A 19,495-nucleotide genomic window follows, 5' to 3' on the forward strand; every position below is an offset into this window, starting at 1 on the left:
CGGCCCCCGCCCCGAGCTGCCACGGGCTCCCCGCAGCAGAGGGCGGGCCACCCCCGCCACTGGCCGCTGCCACCGGCCGCTGCCACTGGCCGTGCCCCGGCCTAGCCCCTTCCCGCCGCGGAGCGCGCATGCCATAACAACGGCCGCCCGGCCCCCGCTGCCTCAGGCGGCTGCGCGCCAGAAAGTGCTAGAAAGGCGCCGCAGCCCGCGCCTGCGCAGACGGGCTCCCTGCCCCCACCGCGCCGCTGCAGGGCCCCGGGGCCGACGGAGGGCGGGGGAAGGGGGGTGGCGGCGGGGACGGGCGGCCGAGGCCCTCCCGGAGGAGCGGAGGCGAGAGGCGGGGGGGCGGGTGTGTGCTCGGGACCCGCGGGGGGCAACGGCCCGGCCCGGCCCGGTTTCCCCGGAAACCGCCCTCCCTCCCCCTACTCCCGCAGTAAGGAGGAGCTGCCGTCTACCCTGCGCAAAGCGCGCACACGGCTTCGGGAATGGGCGGCTGCGCGAGCCACCGCCCAGGGCCTGCTGCGGAGTCATTGCGACGGTTACTAGGACACTTTGTTTTCAGCCAATCAAATGACGTTAGCTCATCCCTGAGGCCGACAGCCAATCACGCTCGACATCAATCATTCAATTAAGCCAATCGGGAGTGCCCTGAGCGAGTAGGGCGGGCATTCGTGGGCCCCCGTTGCCTAACAGTAAAATCAACAGATAGCCGGGCGGAGCAAATAGGAGCCACTGATTTGAATGACAGCGCCCCATCCAACCAGATTTCCTCATTTTTGGAGCCTCGTTATGAGTGGCCAATAGCTGCTGCGGATGGCCGCCTGGGCGGGGAAAAGAAGGCTGCGCGCGCATTCCGCTGCTATATAAAGCTTGGCGGTCGCCTTGCGCCGTCAGAGTCGGTTGGGGGAAGAGTGGCGTTGGGAGGGAGTGAGCCGTGCCGCCGCCATCATGAGGGAGATCGTGCACCTGCAGGCCGGGCAGTGCGGGAACCAGATCGGAGCCAAGGTCCGGGCGGCGGGCAGGGGGGCGGCGGGGGGGGGAGTCGGGGGGCGCGCCCGGCCCGGCCGCCCCTGACGCGATTTTCTCCGGCAGTTTTGGGAGGTGATCAGCGACGAGCACGGCATCGACCCAACCGGTACCTACCATGGAGACAGCGACCTGCAGCTGGAGCGCATTAACGTCTACTACAATGAGGCCACAGGTAGGGCCCGGCTCGCCGCCCGCCCCCTCCCCGGGCCGCCCGCCCCCTCCCCGCCGTAACAGTCACGGATTCTCCCTGTTTTGCAGGTGGCAAGTACGTGCCCCGCGCCGTGCTGGTGGACCTGGAGCCCGGCACCATGGACTCGGTGCGCTCCGGGCCCTTCGGCCAGATATTCAGGCCGGACAACTTCGTGTTCGGTGAGTGCGCCGGGAGCGGGGGAGGGACCTGTCGTGTAACCGGCTAGGGGTGGGGTGGGCAGGGCAGGGACGCTGCAGTGCGGGCTTCACCGCCGCACATGCTCCTGAGGCAAGCGCGGCCCCGGGAGGGGGGTTAATCCTGGCGCTTCATGACGGGCACGAAATACCGGAGATCTGCGGATGGTGCATGATGGCAGCTGCTGGGAGGGCAGGTCCGAGAAGGCACAGGAGGTCGTTGCTCTTCCGATTCGCATTATCTCCTCCATACCATCAGGAGAAATTAAATGGGTGCTGTATCATTGACAATGAATGTTTTCCCTGTATCTGCCGAGCCGTTTGAGAGGTGCTTGTGTGAAACCACAGCTCTGCGCTCGATAAAATGAAAGCTTTAGTGGGCTTTTGCTCTAGCCTGATGCTCTTAAGCTTTGCTTGCAAGCAATAAGCAGGAAGCAGTGACCGTAATCTAATACGAAAATGGCTCTCTTCCAGGTCAGAGCGGAGCAGGAAACAACTGGGCAAAGGGCCATTATACGGAAGGTGCTGAATTAGTTGATTCTGTGTTAGATGTTGTAAGAAAGGAGGCAGAAAGCTGTGATTGTCTCCAGGGCTTCCAGCTTACTCACTCTCTTGGTGGTGGTACAGGCTCTGGCATGGGTACCCTCCTCATCAGCAAAATTCGTGAAGAGTACCCAGACCGAATTATGAATACTTTCAGTGTTGTACCCTCCCCTAAAGTATCAGATACTGTAGTAGAGCCCTACAATGCCACACTCTCGGTGCACCAGCTTGTGGAGAACACAGATGAAACATACTGTATTGATAACGAAGCCCTCTATGACATATGCTTCAGAACACTGAAGTTAACTACTCCGACGTATGGTGATCTGAACCATTTAGTGTCGGCAACCATGAGCGGTGTTACCACCTGCCTGCGATTCCCAGGCCAGCTTAATGCTGACCTGCGGAAGCTGGCAGTGAACATGGTTCCCTTTCCCCGTTTGCACTTTTTCATGCCTGGTTTTGCCCCGCTCACGAGCCGTGGGAGCCAGCAGTATCGTGCTTTAACTGTGCCAGAGCTAACACAGCAGATGTTTGATGCAAAGAATATGATGGCTGCGTGTGACCCACGTCACGGCCGCTATCTGACCGTAGCTGCTGTTTTTAGAGGCCGTATGTCAATGAAAGAGGTCGATGAGCAAATGCTGAACGTTCAGAACAAAAATAGCAGCTATTTTGTTGAATGGATTCCTAATAATGTTAAAACAGCGGTCTGTGACATTCCACCTCGTGGCCTGAAAATGTCTGCCACCTTCATTGGTAACAGCACAGCCATCCAGGAGCTGTTCAAACGCATTTCTGAGCAGTTCACTGCCATGTTCCGCCGAAAGGCTTTCCTGCACTGGTACACTGGCGAGGGCATGGACGAGATGGAGTTCACAGAGGCTGAGAGCAACATGAATGACCTGGTGTCTGAGTATCAGCAGTACCAGGATGCTACAGCTGAGGAGGAGGGGGAGTTTGAGGAGGAGGCTGAGGAAGAGGCAGAGTAAAAGCTATGCAGATGAACACCTGTAAATTTTGTTTAAAGCTGTATGAACTCTTTCATTCAAAACTTCTCTGTCTGTGTTGTGTTCCTCTTCCTGTCTGAAAGTCACTTCAAATGCTGTACAGGCACCATTAAAGCATTTTTCACAGTGCACAAGCTTGTCTCCTTTGTTCTTTTTCGTAAGCTTTTCGGGTGCTGTTTCCAAAAGTAAGCGAGTAGGTGTGTCGGAGGCCTGGAAAAGAAAATAATGGACTTGATGTGAGCCCTGCTGCCTTGCCCATGGCAACTGCACTTCTCTCCCTCCTAATGAGGTGGATCCCTGTTGCTTGTGTTGCTGGATGTGGTGGCAGTCCTACTTCCTCCTGGTGGTGTGGGAATTGAAAAAATTCTCTGGTATTCCTTTATAATCAAGGGTACTGGTGGAGCGGGATATGCTGCACATGGAGGATGGAATCCAGCTCCAAGCTGTGTCTAAATTTAGGTACCTGCATGTAGACTCCTGTTACAGGCTTCACTCTTGGCAAGAGCTGAGCAGCTCTCCTGTCCATCATGGCTGTGTAGGTTCAAACGTAGGTGGCTGTCACCTATAGCTTGCCCCAGCTGCCTGGGCAACAATATGGTGCAGGCAAGTTGCCTTTCTGATACAGGTGGGTGTTCTGGCAGAAGATAAGCTGGGTTTGCCCCAGCTGATCCACTGCAGCTACTCAGCAGTATAAACCCAGCAGGTAGCCATGGCCTGTCATGAGAGCATTGGGGTCACACTGAAGAGCTCCCATGTATGCAGCCTCGCTGGAGTCACTTTTTTAAAAAACGGTGTGTAGAGATTTTAAAATTAAATCAATCAGGTGTTACTGCAGCCTCTGCTTTTGAAGTGAGCTGAACACCTGATAAAAATTACACTATTTTGTCTCACGAAAACCCTATATTAGCAAAGCAAATTTTTAAAGTGGAAACAGTTAAGATGTTCAGTGTTACCTGAAGTAACAAACCTGTCACTCTGAATAGCTGGCCAGGGGACAGCAGGCTGCTTTCCTGCTGAAGCAATTCTGTTTGGTGTTCTTAATTGTAACTGATTTTTTTGTTAAGTTTTTCTGTCTTAAAATAGGTTTCTCCTTCCAGAGTCAAACTGGTTGGAGTAGTTAAAATTGTGGTGGCTCTTGGGGCAGTGGAAATCAGTCTGTCTGCAGAAACAGGTGGTCAGTTTCAAACCTACACAGGAGAATACTTCTGTAGGTGAAAAGATGGCAACAGATTTTTAAAGCATGAAGTAACACTTTAAGCAGTTGATTTCTGTCCTTGATTTTAGGGTGGGTTTTTTCTTCCTCCTTTTCATTACACGGAAGCTGGTGTGTTCCCTGGCCTGCCAGTTACCAAGAGCAGGACAGTGTTGTCCCCCCAGCACCCTTTTGGGCAGAACTACATTAGTCAGCCTCCCCTAAAGAGCTCCAGCTGCTCTCCACCTGCTTTCTGCAGGCTTGTGGAGAGAGGGCAAAACACACGGCTAAGTATTAACACTGGAGTCCAGTTTACCCTTAGGTTCATAACAGCTTTTCTCCAGGGGGCTTTAGCTTGCAGGCTACAGCTTTGTGGAGTGTGACCACAGCCATTCCTGAGCAAGCCAGCACAGAGGAAACGGGCACCCGGAACGGTCAGGGCTTTGCTGTGAGACACCCAAGCTGCTGCGCGAAGGAAGGGGACAGGTTGAGTGTAATGCACTGGGGACAGCAGCTGCTGGGCTTGCCATCTTCCCTGGAGCAGCGGTGTGGTGACAGAGGCCAAAATGAACACACTTTTCATCTTTGATCAGAAGGCCTGTCCAGCCTCACCTTTCTCCATCAGTAAGATGCTTCCATTCTTTCCCTTAGACCACCCCTCAAGCTCCTGATGAATGGCTGTATGTTAAACTTTGCTTTTTCTGCACAGCTTTCCTATGCCCCTGATAAAAGTCGTGCTACAGCCACATTCACTGCCTCCACATTCTCCTCTCTGGGCTCAACCTTGGTATCAGCTACAGTCCAACCCTGCCAGAAGAGTTTGTTTTCACATGCTTCGTTGTCATTTCTACCACATTTTGTGTCTTCTACCATTTTCCTCCTCTGCATTGGATTAAGTACAAGGTATGAGTTTGGTTCTTTCTAGCTTATCTCCACGATTTCCTATCCCACATTACTGAGCTCTTGGGCTGTGGGCTCTTGACATTGCTGTGGCCAAAGATAGCAATATTAGTTGCTGATTTGTTGACATTTTAGCCTGATGATAACTTAATGCTTTCAGGTGCATGGGCAGACCTTCCCCTTAACATACACAAAACTACTTTCATCAGACCTCTCCTTTTAGGCAACATCAATAACTGACGAGGATCAGGCAGACAGTATGGGGTAGCCACCTCCCATCTTGACGGCTAATACCATTTCACTGCGCTTTTTTTGGTGCTTTCTCAATCCCTTTGTATCATCTACCTTTTGCTTTTTATCAGATGTTAAGCTTTTTAGAACAGAATCACTTCCCTGATGAAGGGATTGTAATGCACCCGTGTAACAGGTGGGGTGTTACAGAGCCTCCTCTGCTTTAGCAGGGGGTTGGTGGCTGGAAACCAGAAGAATGTTCTGCACAAGCCCAGGCTGGCAGCAAGGATGACGGGCTCTCCTGCAGGAAAGCAGGGGATGGCACAGCTCCAGCACCTTGGCACGGATTGGAAAAAAAATCTACTACTTGTGTGGAACGTTTCAGTAATTGTTCACTACTACAACACTACAGCTAATAACAGCACTACATAGTGACAGTAATTAGTATTAGTGACTTTCATTTTCACTCAGCTGATAAACTTACCTGGTACAAAGCCCGTGTAGGAAGGTATCAGTCCAGCACTGGTATAAATTCTGTTGTTAGGCCAGTATGTTTGGGGAAATCTCTTGCCAAAGCTGCAAGCTGGGTTTCTCTGCAAAAACTGGAAAACAAACAACAAAAAAACCCAACAACACTGTACAGTTCATTTTAAACCATACTCTTGTTACCCAAGTCATGTGCTTTGACTCCATATTAGAGAAAATACTTAAGCCAATGTTCAGCAATTCTCTTTCCAGTTCTGTTTTCTTCTAATTAGGAGCTACATTGCATCTTCCCCTTTTCCACTTCCTAAGTTTTTCTCCTGACAGGTGTTGGCAGCAGCCCTCGACTCTGCTGCCTCTGCTAGCTCATACCCCCAGGTGCACAGAGCAGCTCCTGGCCTAGGAGTAGTCATCAGGATCTCTATAGACAGGACTGCATTCATTGCCTTTGGGCATCATCCACAAGTCCCAAACACCTTGTGCTCATACATTTGATACACTGTGAGCCGGCAGGATCTGCTGGAGTTGTATACGTGCCTCGTCTGCTCCTGTGCTATGACTCTGCACATCTGCGTCTTGGTTTGACCCCTTCAACTGGTTTTGTTCTTCTGTGAGTCCCACTGACAGTGATTAGCCAGTAATTCCCAAGCTAGGAGGAACAGGAAGGCTTAGGGAGCGTTAACTGAAGTGTAAATCATCTCCTGGAACTGTCCCTGCCCTCCGAGGTCAGACCCAGATAAGGGGCTGTGCTGGAGGACGGACATTGCAGCTCTGCATGTCTCTGCAGCGGCAAAACCCCTAAAGGTGTCTCTAAAGCTGCGCTGCCCTCCTCAGCACACCCTGCTGCGTGGGGAAGGGACGGGGTTCATGGAGCCGAGCAAACCGTGGGGCCATCGAACCATTTTGTGACTGATGGTGGAGCGATTGCTGCAATTCCTTAAGCGCAGCACTGAAGCGAGAGGATTGCATTATTTTGCCTGATGCAGCTAGTAAGCAATGATCCATGGCACATCCCAGTATGTAACCTAGGGCAACAGAGATTTAGGGCAGAAGATTAGTGGCTTGAAGTCAGAAGCCATCTTAGATAGAAATGTGGTATGATTTTTTTTTTTTTTTTTTAGCATGCTTATATTCCTTCAGTGCCTGATGTGCTGCAGCTAACCTCTCTGAGCCTGGATTCTGCTGAATCCTGCAATGAAGAAACACCTCCCTCATTGATTTACTACATGGCAGATATTTCTTAAGAAAGCGGGAGCAGAAAGGCTTTGCAAACAGCACATTTATTTTTTATAACGCCTGTCTTTTGCTCTGTTTGATTCATTTCAATTCCTATTAATGGCAGAAGGAAAGGATAAGGAAGCCAGCACAGGGAAATACATTTCAGCCGAAGCATGAGGCTGCCATGAGCACTGTCAGCCCTGCTGCTCTCCCTGCTGAGTCATTTCTTCCCAGCTGAGTTTCTCTGAGCTGGGGAGCCTCAGTCTTGGACTTTTTTCTATATCAGACCCATACGCTCTGGGATGAAGGCACTGCAGTGAATCCCAGTGACCAGAAAGGGCTGGAAATGTAATGAGCTGTGTCACTGAGCTGATCAGCCCTCACTGGCGCTGGACCAGCAAGACAGCTGCATCCCAGGAATCTCACTCCATCCTGGTAGCAGGAAGAAATGTGTAGCGTTGAATGCAAACTAGTAACTACTGTGGGAGGGATCTCATTTTCCCCATGTAGGAGGATTATACGGCATTATATGGGAGATAGATTTTAACAGTAAGGGTACAAAATAGTTTTTCAGTAGGGATATTTCTGCATCCTTCCCAAAATGAGGAGAAAGAAGATCTAGATCCCTTTAAAACAAATTATGTCAGTAAAGGAAAAAGCCTTACAACCAATTAAAAGGGAGAAATATCCATCCAAGCAGCTCAGGAAGCCATCCAGCACTGCCATCCAGGTAGAGAAGATATATTGCATAAGGGAAGCACAGCTAGCTGCATCCTGTGTTTCTGCACTCAGAGCAACATTTTTAATAGCCACCCTTGACCCAACCCTCAACAGATTTGCTTAATCCTTTTATGAACTCATTTATCCTCCTTTAATGTCCCAAGGAAACAAGTTACAGAATTTAACTGCTCATGATTTTTTTCAACATTACCTAATAGCATTTTATTTTTCTTGTACTTATAACCCCAGTTTTAATACTACTACTGTGACTGAAACCACTTTTGGTGTTGCAGATGAATCAAAACCAATGTTACATTGTTGAAATAAGATTTGTGCATATAATCTACCTGATGTCGGTCAAATTCGTTCATTGCTTCCTTCACACCCTGGATGTAGTTCACACCATTAATCCAGGTGAGGCGGGGAATGAATCCAGCATACCCTTTGGATGAAGACAAGAGAGAGCATTTTCTGCTTGAGAACACATATATCATATAAGGATCAAGCAGTGTGGAAGTGGAAGAGGCTGGGATAAATATAAAACTTTGGCAGAGTACAGGAAGGAAAAATTCATCCATTTAAATTGTAAAATTAACTCTTATATGTGAAGTATCTTTTCTGGAAGAGTCTTATTTATGATTCCCAAGGAAAACTCAACAAGCTGAGCTAATCTCTGTTGGTCTCCACGAGGTATGGAAGAAACATTTCATTTTATTGTAGCTTTTACACTAACAAACAGCTCTGTCATGTTCTCTCCCAGTTTAATACACATTCAGGGGCTAACAGCCAGGTGCCCAGCCTTTCTTCCTCATTTGTCCTGTCCATCCAACAAATTTTCAACACTTATAAGACAGAAACTATATAAAGTCTAAAACTACAGAAAACAGAGAGAGGTACAACCTAAAAGCAGCCAGAACTCCCTCTTTCTGAAGAAATGCTTTGGAAAGAAATTTGTCTTCTGCATCCTAAAACATCAATGCAATTTCATTTTGACTCAAATATTTTGATACGCAATCCGTGTGTTTGCTGCGGTCTGCTGCAGAGCAAAGTATCCCTCCTGCTGGTGTTGTACCCTTTAGGGGGGAGTTCAGTGCATCACCCTTTGTAGTTCTCCTGCTTGTAGAGGAACACTCTTTCAAAGCAAGTGGAGAAGTTAGAGAGTATAACTCCTTGTAAGAAAGACAAGAGTTTTATACATTTATCATGGTGCAATACACCACTGTGTGTTGTTTTGATGATTCAGAAAAGCATCTTATTTCTAGGCGAGAAATAACTACCTCAACAGTAACAGATACTCATCAAGCTGCTGGAGTTGGTGCGGAGCCCATGACCCATCTCTCTGCTTTCTGGAGCATTTTCTAGCCTGGCCCCGCAGCTGTGGGGAACCGAGGTGGCTCCTGCATCCCTTCGGCCTGGCCACGGGCACGTGTCCCTCAGTGTGAGATCCACGGGGGTGACAGCATCCCAAAGAAACACCCTTGCATGGAGAGGAGCGGGGGCATTTTTCCATCCCAAAGTGTCAAACAAGTTGGAGCAACTGGCCAATGTCTCTGAGGTTTCCCCAGGGGGAGAAGGGTGACACGATTTCTTCTGAGGTGGACTCGTGCTGCACGTAACCTCCCTCTCTTTTACCTGGAATGACTTTCTGTTGGATCGCATTTGGTACATCCAGTTTTGGTAACCGATTATCTTGCTCCACATCCACAGTTTCAGCTACTCCTGGCAGTGTCATACCTTCAATTTTTACAGGCTCAAAATAAAAGCAGAAAAAAAATAAACACCAGTAGAACCCACTTCTTCCTTTGGCTCCATTGCTTAGATCACTGCCAGAACCTGTGAATGGCAACTGCCATTTCCATTTCTTCCCAGCTTTACACCAAGAGCAAATCCAAGAATTTCTGGTAAAGTCAAATTACAAGACAAGCTCTCTGTACGTAGAGGTTTTGCAAAATCCCCAGGGAGAACAAGGGGAGCTTTGGGCACTGAGCTCCTCTGTAAATCTGTTTCTCAGAGCAAGGAGCAGGAATGCCCCTTCTTGGGATTTATATCCAAGACAGCTTTTGACTTACTACGTCAAATCTCTAATCTCTGCCTTCAGAGGATTTGCAGAGCCCTAGCTGGCTGTGATGTGACAAATGCTGTCTCTGGTTCCAGAGGAAAGAGGGGGCTCAAACACGTTGGTCCTGAGTGATACCGGCGGTGCCATGCATAGCAGCACCCAGCTCCATAGACAAATCCCAATGCTTGTGTTTCAATGAGGGATAATTAATGGTGGTGGGAAATTCAGGTGAGCAGCGCGAGTAGTTAAGGGGTCAGAAACCCAGCACCAAAGGTGCCAGGACCGCTCTCTTTTGGGGAGGAGGAGGGTAGCGGCAAGGCTCCCAGTTCACCCAAAACACAAGCCTGGCTGTGTAGCACAGTGTAACACAAGACCTAATGACTCAAATTTGAAGCTAAAACTCAACCAAATGAGAAGTTAAACCTTTTTGATTAGGAAGAGTAGTTAATGATTAGAACAATTTCCTGAAGATGTGGTGGATTTGCTACTGCTAGAAGAGTTTGTGTATTTGACATTTCTCTACATGACACTCTAAACTTTCCGTTCTTGCCATCCATGCCCATGTGAAATTCCCTCTTCACCACTCCTAGACCAAGGAGAGCCCTTCCATGCCCACCAGTCCCCAAAACCCATCCCTTCGCAGCAGCACCCCTTACCAGGCATCTCTTCCACCCAAAACCACTTCCCGGTTTGCTTCCTGCCAAGGCATCGCCGGGCTGGCTGGGTTCAAAACTTTTTCCCTGTCCACAAGCTGGGCTTAGCTTGGGCAATCGCCACTCTCGCTCCTCAGAGGCAGGATGGCGTGAAATCCTCTGTGGGTACCCACGTGGCAGTCGTGTCCTTGGGACATACTCGCCGGGGTGATGCTGGGACATGGGGTCCATGTGTGTCATCGTCAGCTCTTCCTCCGCCAGCCCTGGCCCCAGTGAGGGAGGTTTTGGCCCAAGGGCTGCTTCAGGAAAGCTTGTTGTGGCCCCAGCTTTCTCATAGGGAAAGTACCCTGCGGGATAGACACTGAGTTAAGGGAAAGAAGTGGCCAAACGAGGATGAGGGATTCCCATCGCACTAGACCTCAGCCCACACGCACCCCCCCTGTAGTGAAGGAAAGGAGCCAGGAGGTCAACAGCATCCCACGGGCTGTGAACATACCCTGCAAGTGCCATCAGCCCCATCCAATAAACCGGCCTGCACAGAAAAACTGCACAAATAAAAGTTCAATAATTTAAAATTTATTCTAAGTGGCACCTAAACTGTAAAATATCATCAGCCAAGCTATAAAGAAGTGGGGGGGGGGCCCAAACCATATCCTTTTCTCCACATGGCTGTCAGCACACCCTGAACACAGACACCCACACCACCCCCGAGGAATTCTTGCACTGGCATCGTTGCTGCTCCTCAAGGAAAGGGTCTGCTGTAATGTCGGCCAGAAAAAAAAAAAATGATCTTACATCCAGTGTATGCTAAATATCTCCACTGTGAACTAGGGACAGAGCCCTGCAGCTTCAGACTCTGCAGGGACAGCTGAGCTTGGCAACTTTTGTCTGAGTTTCCCTTAAAAATATCCCGTGATGTGGCTCCCCAGGCTGCCCCGGCCCTGTACGACACCTCCAGCTGGGGTACTTGCTCATGCTCTGTGCCAGGAGTGAAGCCAATTTCTCCCTCCTTGGTGATTATGGAGAATGATCACTCTTACACCCCACAACAACCTCTTCCTTATTGGAAAACCATTCCTATGTCAGTCTTGTCTTTTTTTAAACAAACCAAATTCCTTTCATTTTTGTTCTCATAGGTCATTTTTTCTCAGCCCTCTGGTCATTACTGCCTTCCCCTGACCTCTTCATGTTTGGTGGACATCTGCATCACAGTCCAAAGCCCCATGGATGAGACACCATCTTCCAGTGAAGGCTTCTTGTGCACAGAGTCCCAGAGAAGTACAGTCTGTCCTGGCTCAAACAGCATAGAGCAAAATTTGCCCCTTCTGATGGGCATTTAGTTTTGCAATCCGCTTATAATTTTATTATAAAGTATATATAACTTTGTAAAGTATATATACTGTATGTAATTGAATTATCAAGTATAGTCCAGTCTAGCAACAAAATAAAGACAAATCCTTGATGAAAGTGATTTTTCAAGCCTGTGTGCAAATTTTAAAGCAGGTTTGTCGTAGTATTTCCTTCATTATTAATGAAAATATTGCATCTACTCTCTTTACCCCACAAACCAAAGGAAAAGGAAAAATGAAGTTGTCTGGTACTTGAGAAATCCATACGAGCTTTTTTTTATGAGCCTGAGTTTTGCAAACTTATTGATTCAGAAAGGTTGCACAGTAAGGCACTAAATTAAAAGCCGGGAGAGCACTGTCCATTTGATTTGAGTAAATAGTCACGTTTTCAGTTCAGGTTCCTGGGGAGTGGGTGCCTGCACGCTTGGCCTGTGCCATAACCCCCTCAATGCCAACACAGCCACCCCTGGAGCTCCAGCATAACCCTGGTTGATATCCCCAATCAACAGAGCCTGACCTCACTTCCAGCAAGAAAACAACATGGGATTCAGCTGAAAGAAACCAGCAAAATACTTGGTGCCCATCAAAAAGGCCTTATCAAAAACAGACCTTGAGAAAACCTCTTCAGACTGAGTTTGCTAACGGCAACCACACAGATCCAAAACTGCCGTGAGCATTTTGGTCTCCACCACGTAAAACACCCAGAAGAATGCCAGGCAGTACTAGTGAAGTTTGCAGTGAAGGGTTTAAGGGATCACTCACTGACAGCTCGACAGCAGGAGCTGTCGATGAAGAGTTATTGGCATGGCAAGGTGCACTCCCTGTGGTCACATTCTTCAGCATTTCACCAACGAGCAGCAAACGTGAGCTCCCAGCTGCAAATGTTGGCAGATGACATAAAGGTTGGCGAGGAGAGAACAAGAATGAGGATGGGATAATGAGAGAGAGCAACTAGGTCAACTGGTTGGTTGGGTCCATCCAAACTACATTTTAGTCCAAGGAAATGCAAATATCAATGTCCAGGAATGAAGCCTGTAAACACCACCTGCATAGTGGAGAGCTAGATCCTGGAAAACAGGGCTAAGATGAACAGAAAGGCCAAAAGTTTGCAAGAAGCTATGCGGCACGAATTCCCAGCAAGAAATGGGAAAGCATCACTTTGGTGTGGCCATCCCCAGGGATATGAAGACTCAGCTCCTGCCTGAGCACATAAGCCCTGTGTTCAGCCGGGAGAGGACTCGCTCCCACCGAACAGGATGTCCGTAACAACTGTGTGATATGGTACCTGGCACGTGAGTTGCCAAGAGGGGCTGATGGGGAACATAGTGCGGCTGCTGCTGTGGCCTGATTTGGGGCTGTTCAACAGGGCCCAAGCGCTTTACCCAGAAGGGCTGGAACTTGGCAGGAGATTCCTGAAGATTCCCAGTATTGGGAATCTATGTGAGCATGTCTCAGTGTCTGATGGAGGAGATGGGGCCTGTCACCAGGAGTGGGGATGGTGTGAAGCGAAGGGAAGGGCACATGAGCCCTTCTGCTGAGCTGAAGCAGGAGCAGCAAGATGCAAAATGAACCACAATGAGCTCTGCACCAGGTGGGTTAGCCAGGAAAGGGTCGGAGATGGCAGAGCTGACCTTCCCTAGAGAGATGGATTTTAGCCAGTAGAATTGTGCTGGGTTTGACTGGGATAGAGTTAATTTTCTTCGTAGTAGCTAGTATGGGGCTATGTTTTGGGTTTGTGCTGAAAACAGTGTTGATAATGCAGGGATGTTTTCATTACTGCTGAGCAGTGCTTACACAGAGTCAAGGTCTTTCCTGCTTCTCACCCCACCAGCGAGTAGGCTGGGGGTGCACAAGGAGTTGGGAGGGGACACAGCTGGGATAGCTGACCCCAACTCACCAAAGGGATATTCCAGACCACAGGACATCATGCTCAGAATATAGAGCTGAGGGAAGGTTGGGGGGTGGGAGGGCCGCTGCTCGGGGACCAGCTGCGCATCAGTTGGTTGGTGGTGAGCAATTGTTTTCATTTGCATCGCTTGTCTTCCTTGGGTTTTATTTTGCTCTCTTTATTGTTTTCCTTTCATTACAACTTCTAAAAATTGTATTATTTTATTTCAATTATTAAACTGTCTTTATCTCAACCCATGAGTTTTCTCACTTTTACCCTTCTGATTCTCTCCGCCATCCCCCTGGAGGGGAGTGAGCGAGCGGCTGTGCAGTGCTTAGTTGCCGGCTGGGGTGAAACCATGACAGGAATAGGGAGAAATTGGGAAGTGAGTTCATCCTATGCCATCAAATCATTGATGTTCATCTAACTGAAGATAACCTGGGAACTAAAGTTCTCCTCCCCACTCCACCAGACACCAATGTGAGAAGCCCCGTGCTCATCAGCTGAGGCTGAGCGCTCCAGCTCCGCACTGGTGCTGCTCTCCGGGTGTCTGTGCTCCTACACCAGAACTAGGATTGCTCCATGGAAAATATCCCATTTCACCCCAGGAGCCTATCGAGGACAGATACAGACCCCGCTGCTCGTGATTGACCCTGTGCTCGTTAGCAGAGCCCCTTCTGGCAAAGGGACGAGACCCAGGGTCTGCTCACCTAGACGCCCAGGGAGATAACCCTGGACACCATGCTTCGTCCCGCTGAAGTCCTCGATGAACTTCTGCTTGTGCAGCGGTGCCAGCAAGGAGCGAGGGCTCTTCCCAACACCAGGATCCGTCAGCAGGCGGTACGTGGTTTTGCCAAAGGTTTCTCCAAACTGATAGTTGTACTGAGGGACGAAGCCCTCGTAGCTGAGGAGGAAACCAAAAAAGAGCAGTCGCTGAGATGGCATTGGAAAGTGTCCACTGGTAGGATAACCTGCTTTAGAGCTTTTGTACACTGGAAAGGCCACAGCCAGGAGCACACGTGGCTTGGAGCAGATGAGCCCAGGGAAGGTGATTGTACAGGGACGTGCCTGCAAGCGCAAATGCATTTATGCCACTGGAGCAGCAGTGCAAGGCAAGTACCAAGAAGATGTATGTGGGTATGCATGAAGCCAGGTGGGGGGGAGTGAGTGTGTTTGCACATGCCTGTTTTTACATGTCAGCATGAAAACTGGCTCAAAGATTTACAGGTGTGTATAGGCACAGGCTTGTGCTTCAGTTCACGGAGGAATATGGGATGAGGTCAGGGAGCATGGCTGAAGCAGCACCTGCAGATGGGAAAACTTACGGCAGGAGCACAGCGTGGGCTGTGGGCCCTTTGACATTGACAGCCCCCCAGTTAAAATGTTATTTCCAGTTAAACATGCTTTGGTTTTAAATTTTGCAATCCCCCTCTCTGTTCTAAAACACAGTGAGTTACTGGGAATTTCCCAGTGTCCCTTGTTCAATATTTAAACTCAAATACCGGAAAAATTGCTTACCTTATACCCTCCAAGCTTCTCTGCTCTGTACCCTTGTGCAAACCCACCCAGGCACTGCATTGCACGGGAGAGGCAGGGGCAGGCGGGCAGCTGCTCAGCCCCAGTAACAAACATTGCTTGATTTTTTTTGTGTCGGGTGCATAGTGACATACTGCTGCTCCGCTCCCCATGGCCTGGGACAGTTAATTTGACTTTTTGGTGGCTGAGGATAGGGCAGGTGCTGGAGCCCTGGCTCCACTCCCAAGGCCACCAGTATGGATCAGAAACTTTAGCTATTCCCAGTATCAAATTTCCTAATGGTGATGTTATTCCACCACCAAAGAAGAAAGGTAGAGCTGCCAGTTGCAATGTACAGACAGAAATATTCAATCAATGAGCCCACTGTGTATCTGGGGATAAAGCCGAATGATGCATGAGAATCATAAGATGATGAGTAAGTACTTTCCCTTCCAAATACTTTAAACAACAGTGAGCAGAGCCATGCATTTACACTTGGCAAGTTTTCCCACTTTGCATACAGGATCTCTCACCAGTGGCTGCCGGAGGAGCTCAGTGGCTTGTCCCCATTGATTTTCAGTAAGTCTTGCAACACAGGGAAGCTACACCAGGACGATAAAGCTGAGCAAGAGCACAAATGACATAGCCTGAATAATTACAGGATGGCCAGAGGGATTTTGATCATGAACAAAATAATGGTAGGGCTGAGAAAGAATTCAATTCATAAGCAATTAAAAGCAAGGTAATGTGAGGAGCTTGGGCGAGTCAGTCTGGGTTTATGGAGAAGGGATCTGCCACAGAGTGAATTACAAGTGCTGCTGCTGAAAGCCATGGTGCTTGGGGAAGAGATTGGTCTCAGCAGGGCTGTTTGTCCTTCTCCTGCTTGATATTTTGATTAGGAAACCAGAGGGATCCCCTGTTTCTGTAGTTCACACTGAAGCGCTGCAGCTGCTGATCTCAAACCTCGTTGGCAAGCAGCAAGTAACCTGTTTTCCCAAGGCTGAGCCCTATTTCACTTTTCTCTTACTCAGCCATATCTCGTCAATCGCCACTCCCCAGACTAAACTTGCTCAGTCTTCCTGATCACCAGGGAAAAGCTTTGGCCCTGGGCCCATCCTCGCTCAGCTCCGTGCCCTTCCCAGCTCTGCAGAGCCAGGATGGGGCAGGTAGGGCTGTGCGTGGTGTCCAGAGTTCATGGATTTACCCCTTCTCTGTGCACCGAGTCCTTCCCAAACCATCCCACGCATTGGGTTTGACTTCCCAATGCTATTGAGCACTGCAGTGGTATTTTCAAAGCCCTGGCTGTGACCATTGCCTGACTCGAGTGACAGCAACTTATTCTGATGCCCTCGTGTTTGCGGGTTCACCGGCACAGCTGGGTATGCCACATGGGACAGCTAGTGAGATGCCGTGACGCAGCATCTTCCTCCTCCTCCTCCTGCCAGCACCCCAGCGCAGGGTGCACTGTCTGCCAGCAGCAGAGCCTGGGCTCCAGCAATGCCCTTCAGGCAGCTCCTCTTGCACTCAGCCACCCAAAGCAGATGCAAAGCAGCACCCTCAACCACCCACGGGGGCTTCCTCTGGGGCTTGGGTGACGCGATGAGCCTGCATGGCACTGCAAAATGCAGTAGCAGAATTTGTGTCCTCTTCCTCCTGCCTTCAGTGGCCGAAGCAGCAGCCCAGAGAGGAGCAGCCCCAGCTGCTGTGTCAGTATTAGGGCTTGAAGATGCTTCTGGGGGAGCTGTCTGCAGGCAGGAGCGAGCAAAGAAAAGTTCTGAGGCTTTTGGAGGTGCAAGGCCAGCCGCAGCTCCCTCCTTGCTGTTACTCATCTTTCCCAAGCCGCTGTCAGCACACAGCTTTGACAGGGTGACAGCACGCACAGAGTAACACATCATATCATTCAGACAACTGCAGCAATGCAAAAACATGTTAAAAACCCCCAAGCCCAGAGCTTATGTAAGTTTGGAAGATAGGGAGATCAGTAATGGAAAAATCCTGCACTAATGGGAAGGACTGATGTGACTGTCACCACAGGAGCATCATTAAGGAAGGAAACACGCTCCACCCTTTCTCTGCAGCTTGGGAGCTGCCTGCCTCCTGCCCATACCTGTGCTGCACCTGCAGCCGTACGGGACACAGCTAGTTTTCTCTGTACCAAGGTTTGCAGCCTGGTCTGTCACAGCCCTGAAAAGTCATCCTGACGCACTTCGGAGTTAGCCTCAGGCTGGACTAATCTGAGTCATTTTGTACCAACAGAAGCTTCTTTTCCCTTGGTGGTCGTCCAGCTCCTCCCAGCCCATTTACGTGTGTCATGGACCACATCTCCCAGCACGGGTCACCAGAGGATCCCACACACAACTCCTCTACTTCACCGTGAAGCCTATCCACTTATTTCTGCCGTTTGTGTCTTACATTTTAACCAATAATTCATTACCTCTTACCCATGACAGCTTGGTTTCTTCTTTCCAAGCCTTTAGAGGACAATGTTGCAAAAAGCTTTGAAAAAAAAAAATCTTACCTACCTATCAACTAGATCACCAGCATCCACAGTCACTTTGCTGATATCTGGCAGCAGGACTGTGCTCCAACCAATTTGACAGGACCATACCGCGTCTATGCAAATACTTATTCAAAGGAGATCTTCAAACATCTTGATACAAAAGTTATGACAGTTTGGAAGCCAAACCCTGCACAGCAGCCCTGGTAACATTTGGCAGCTTAAAACAGATGAAAAATAGGGGGAAAAAAAGAACAATTTTGACTTTACCCTCAATGTGCTATGGTATGGTCTTTAATTATACCCTGTTATAAGGTGGTGCTTCTTGTCCTGGAGCCCTCCCTCCTTTGACGCACTGTTACATGGAATATTTCATAGTGCCTTTAAAAAAATCCAAAGTACCATGAATCATAAATACTACGTGATCCCAACCAGAGCTATTTGCATTGGAAATGAACAGGCATTTTGGATAAACTTCAGAACTTACCCGGGGATATAGTAGGGATTGGGAGGGAAGAGGTTATTTTCCTTTGGGGCTGCCATGGCAATGCAGCAGCTCTCAGTGGTGGGTGTGGGAGGAAGGAGATTCAGCTCAATGCAGTCGCCTGGGAAACCTCTGTGATGCTGCCGAAAGCAACGTCGGTACCTGACAGTGCTTCCAGCTGCAGCACACAGCTTACCAGGTTTTTCTAGACATGGCTTTTTGTCCCCACCACCTGGAGATTTTGGATGAGCATGGAGATTTTATAGCATTTGTCAGGTTTCCTGAAGGCTCATAGCCCTTGGGACAGTAGCGCCAGATGTTCCTCATAAGCAGCCCCAGCACAAATACATGTTCACACTGCGGTTCATGTTCACACTGCGGTTCGTGTCCAACATGCACAACTCTGGAGAGCCTGGCTGTGCGTGCCCTGGTCACTGGCGCAGCCCACACAGGGCCAGGCCGGCACCGTCTGCACACGCAGCCACGTGCACACCTTTGTGTTGAGGGAACCCCAAGGCAGGGGTTAGGGATTCACTGCCCTGCAGTGTCAGGCTCAGCTCTCCTCTCCCTGCTCCTCGTTGCTCTCCTGGTCTGGCTGTTTGAGGATGCAACCCTTCACCGCCTTGCTTCACACAGGATAAAGGTTGTTCCTGTTCCCAGTATCATATGGTCATGTTGTCTTGTGTGCAGTGGGTTTCAGCTGGGTTTCACCCCTCTCCAGCTGAAGGGGGGCCCAGGACACGGGTCTCCTGTTTACTGAACAGCCATGGTAGCCAGTATATCCTCAAATCAAAGACCACCACACCTATTAGCACCAGCATTGTTTCCACCAACTGCAATACCAGCAGCAAGCCTGCTTCACTGCCAAAGTCCCTCTATGGCCTTGAAGAGCTCGGCCACATGGCTGGCAGATACTTCAAAGATACTAACCAGAAATCATAAAGTATTCAAGGGTTGTTCTCATCTGTTTAGGTGTCTATATTCCACTCAAAATTGTATCCGAGATAAAAATGCTGCTTTGACCTTTGCCCTTGGTGCCTAAACACTTTGGGAGATCTGGAACTTCCAGCCTTTATAAATATATTTGAGTTTGCCCAAATACCTGAGCTCTGATCAGGGCTCTACCTCTCCAGCAACCCCGGGTCTGCAGGGTGGATGGGTCTGCAAGGTGTACGACGGCTCTTCTCAGAGGCATGCAGCGAAAGACCAAGAGGTAACAGGCACAAGATGTGACAAGGGGAAGACCCACTGGACACAAGGAGAAAATTCTCCCCCAAGGGAGAGGCACAGCCCTGGCACACAGTGGCATCTCCATTCCTGGAGATCTTCAAAGCTCACTG

At 49.4% G+C, this 19,495-nt stretch overlaps 2 protein-coding genes across 2 annotated transcripts; one reads left to right on the plus strand and one right to left on the minus strand.

The window, feature by feature from the left end:
• Positions 1 to 872: 872 nt before the first annotated feature.
• On the plus strand, positions 873 to 3,100 carry TUBB4B (tubulin beta 4B class IVb). Its single transcript, XM_052815272.1, has 4 exons — positions 873 to 1,005; positions 1,093 to 1,201; positions 1,288 to 1,398; positions 1,888 to 3,100. Exons 1-4 carry the CDS (start codon positions 949 to 951, stop codon positions 2,946 to 2,948), a joined length of 1,338 nt encoding a protein of 445 aa, XP_052671232.1. The 5' UTR covers positions 873 to 948; the 3' UTR covers positions 2,949 to 3,100.
• FAM166A (family with sequence similarity 166 member A) lies at positions 3,064 to 18,214 on the minus strand. Its single transcript, XM_052815273.1, has 7 exons — positions 18,159 to 18,214; positions 14,370 to 14,563; positions 10,452 to 10,769; positions 9,343 to 9,444; positions 8,058 to 8,152; positions 5,774 to 5,891; positions 3,064 to 3,176 (listed from the first exon to the last, which is right to left on the minus strand). Exons 1-7 carry the CDS (start codon positions 18,212 to 18,214, stop codon positions 3,088 to 3,090), a joined length of 972 nt encoding a protein of 323 aa, XP_052671233.1. The 3' UTR covers positions 3,064 to 3,087.
• Positions 18,215 to 19,495: the final 1,281 nt, after the last annotated feature.

The sequence above is a fragment of the Harpia harpyja genome, chromosome 19 (genome assembly GCF_026419915.1).
Source record: "Harpia harpyja isolate bHarHar1 chromosome 19, bHarHar1 primary haplotype, whole genome shotgun sequence".
Classification (NCBI taxonomy): Eukaryota; Metazoa; Chordata; class Aves; order Accipitriformes; family Accipitridae; genus Harpia; species Harpia harpyja.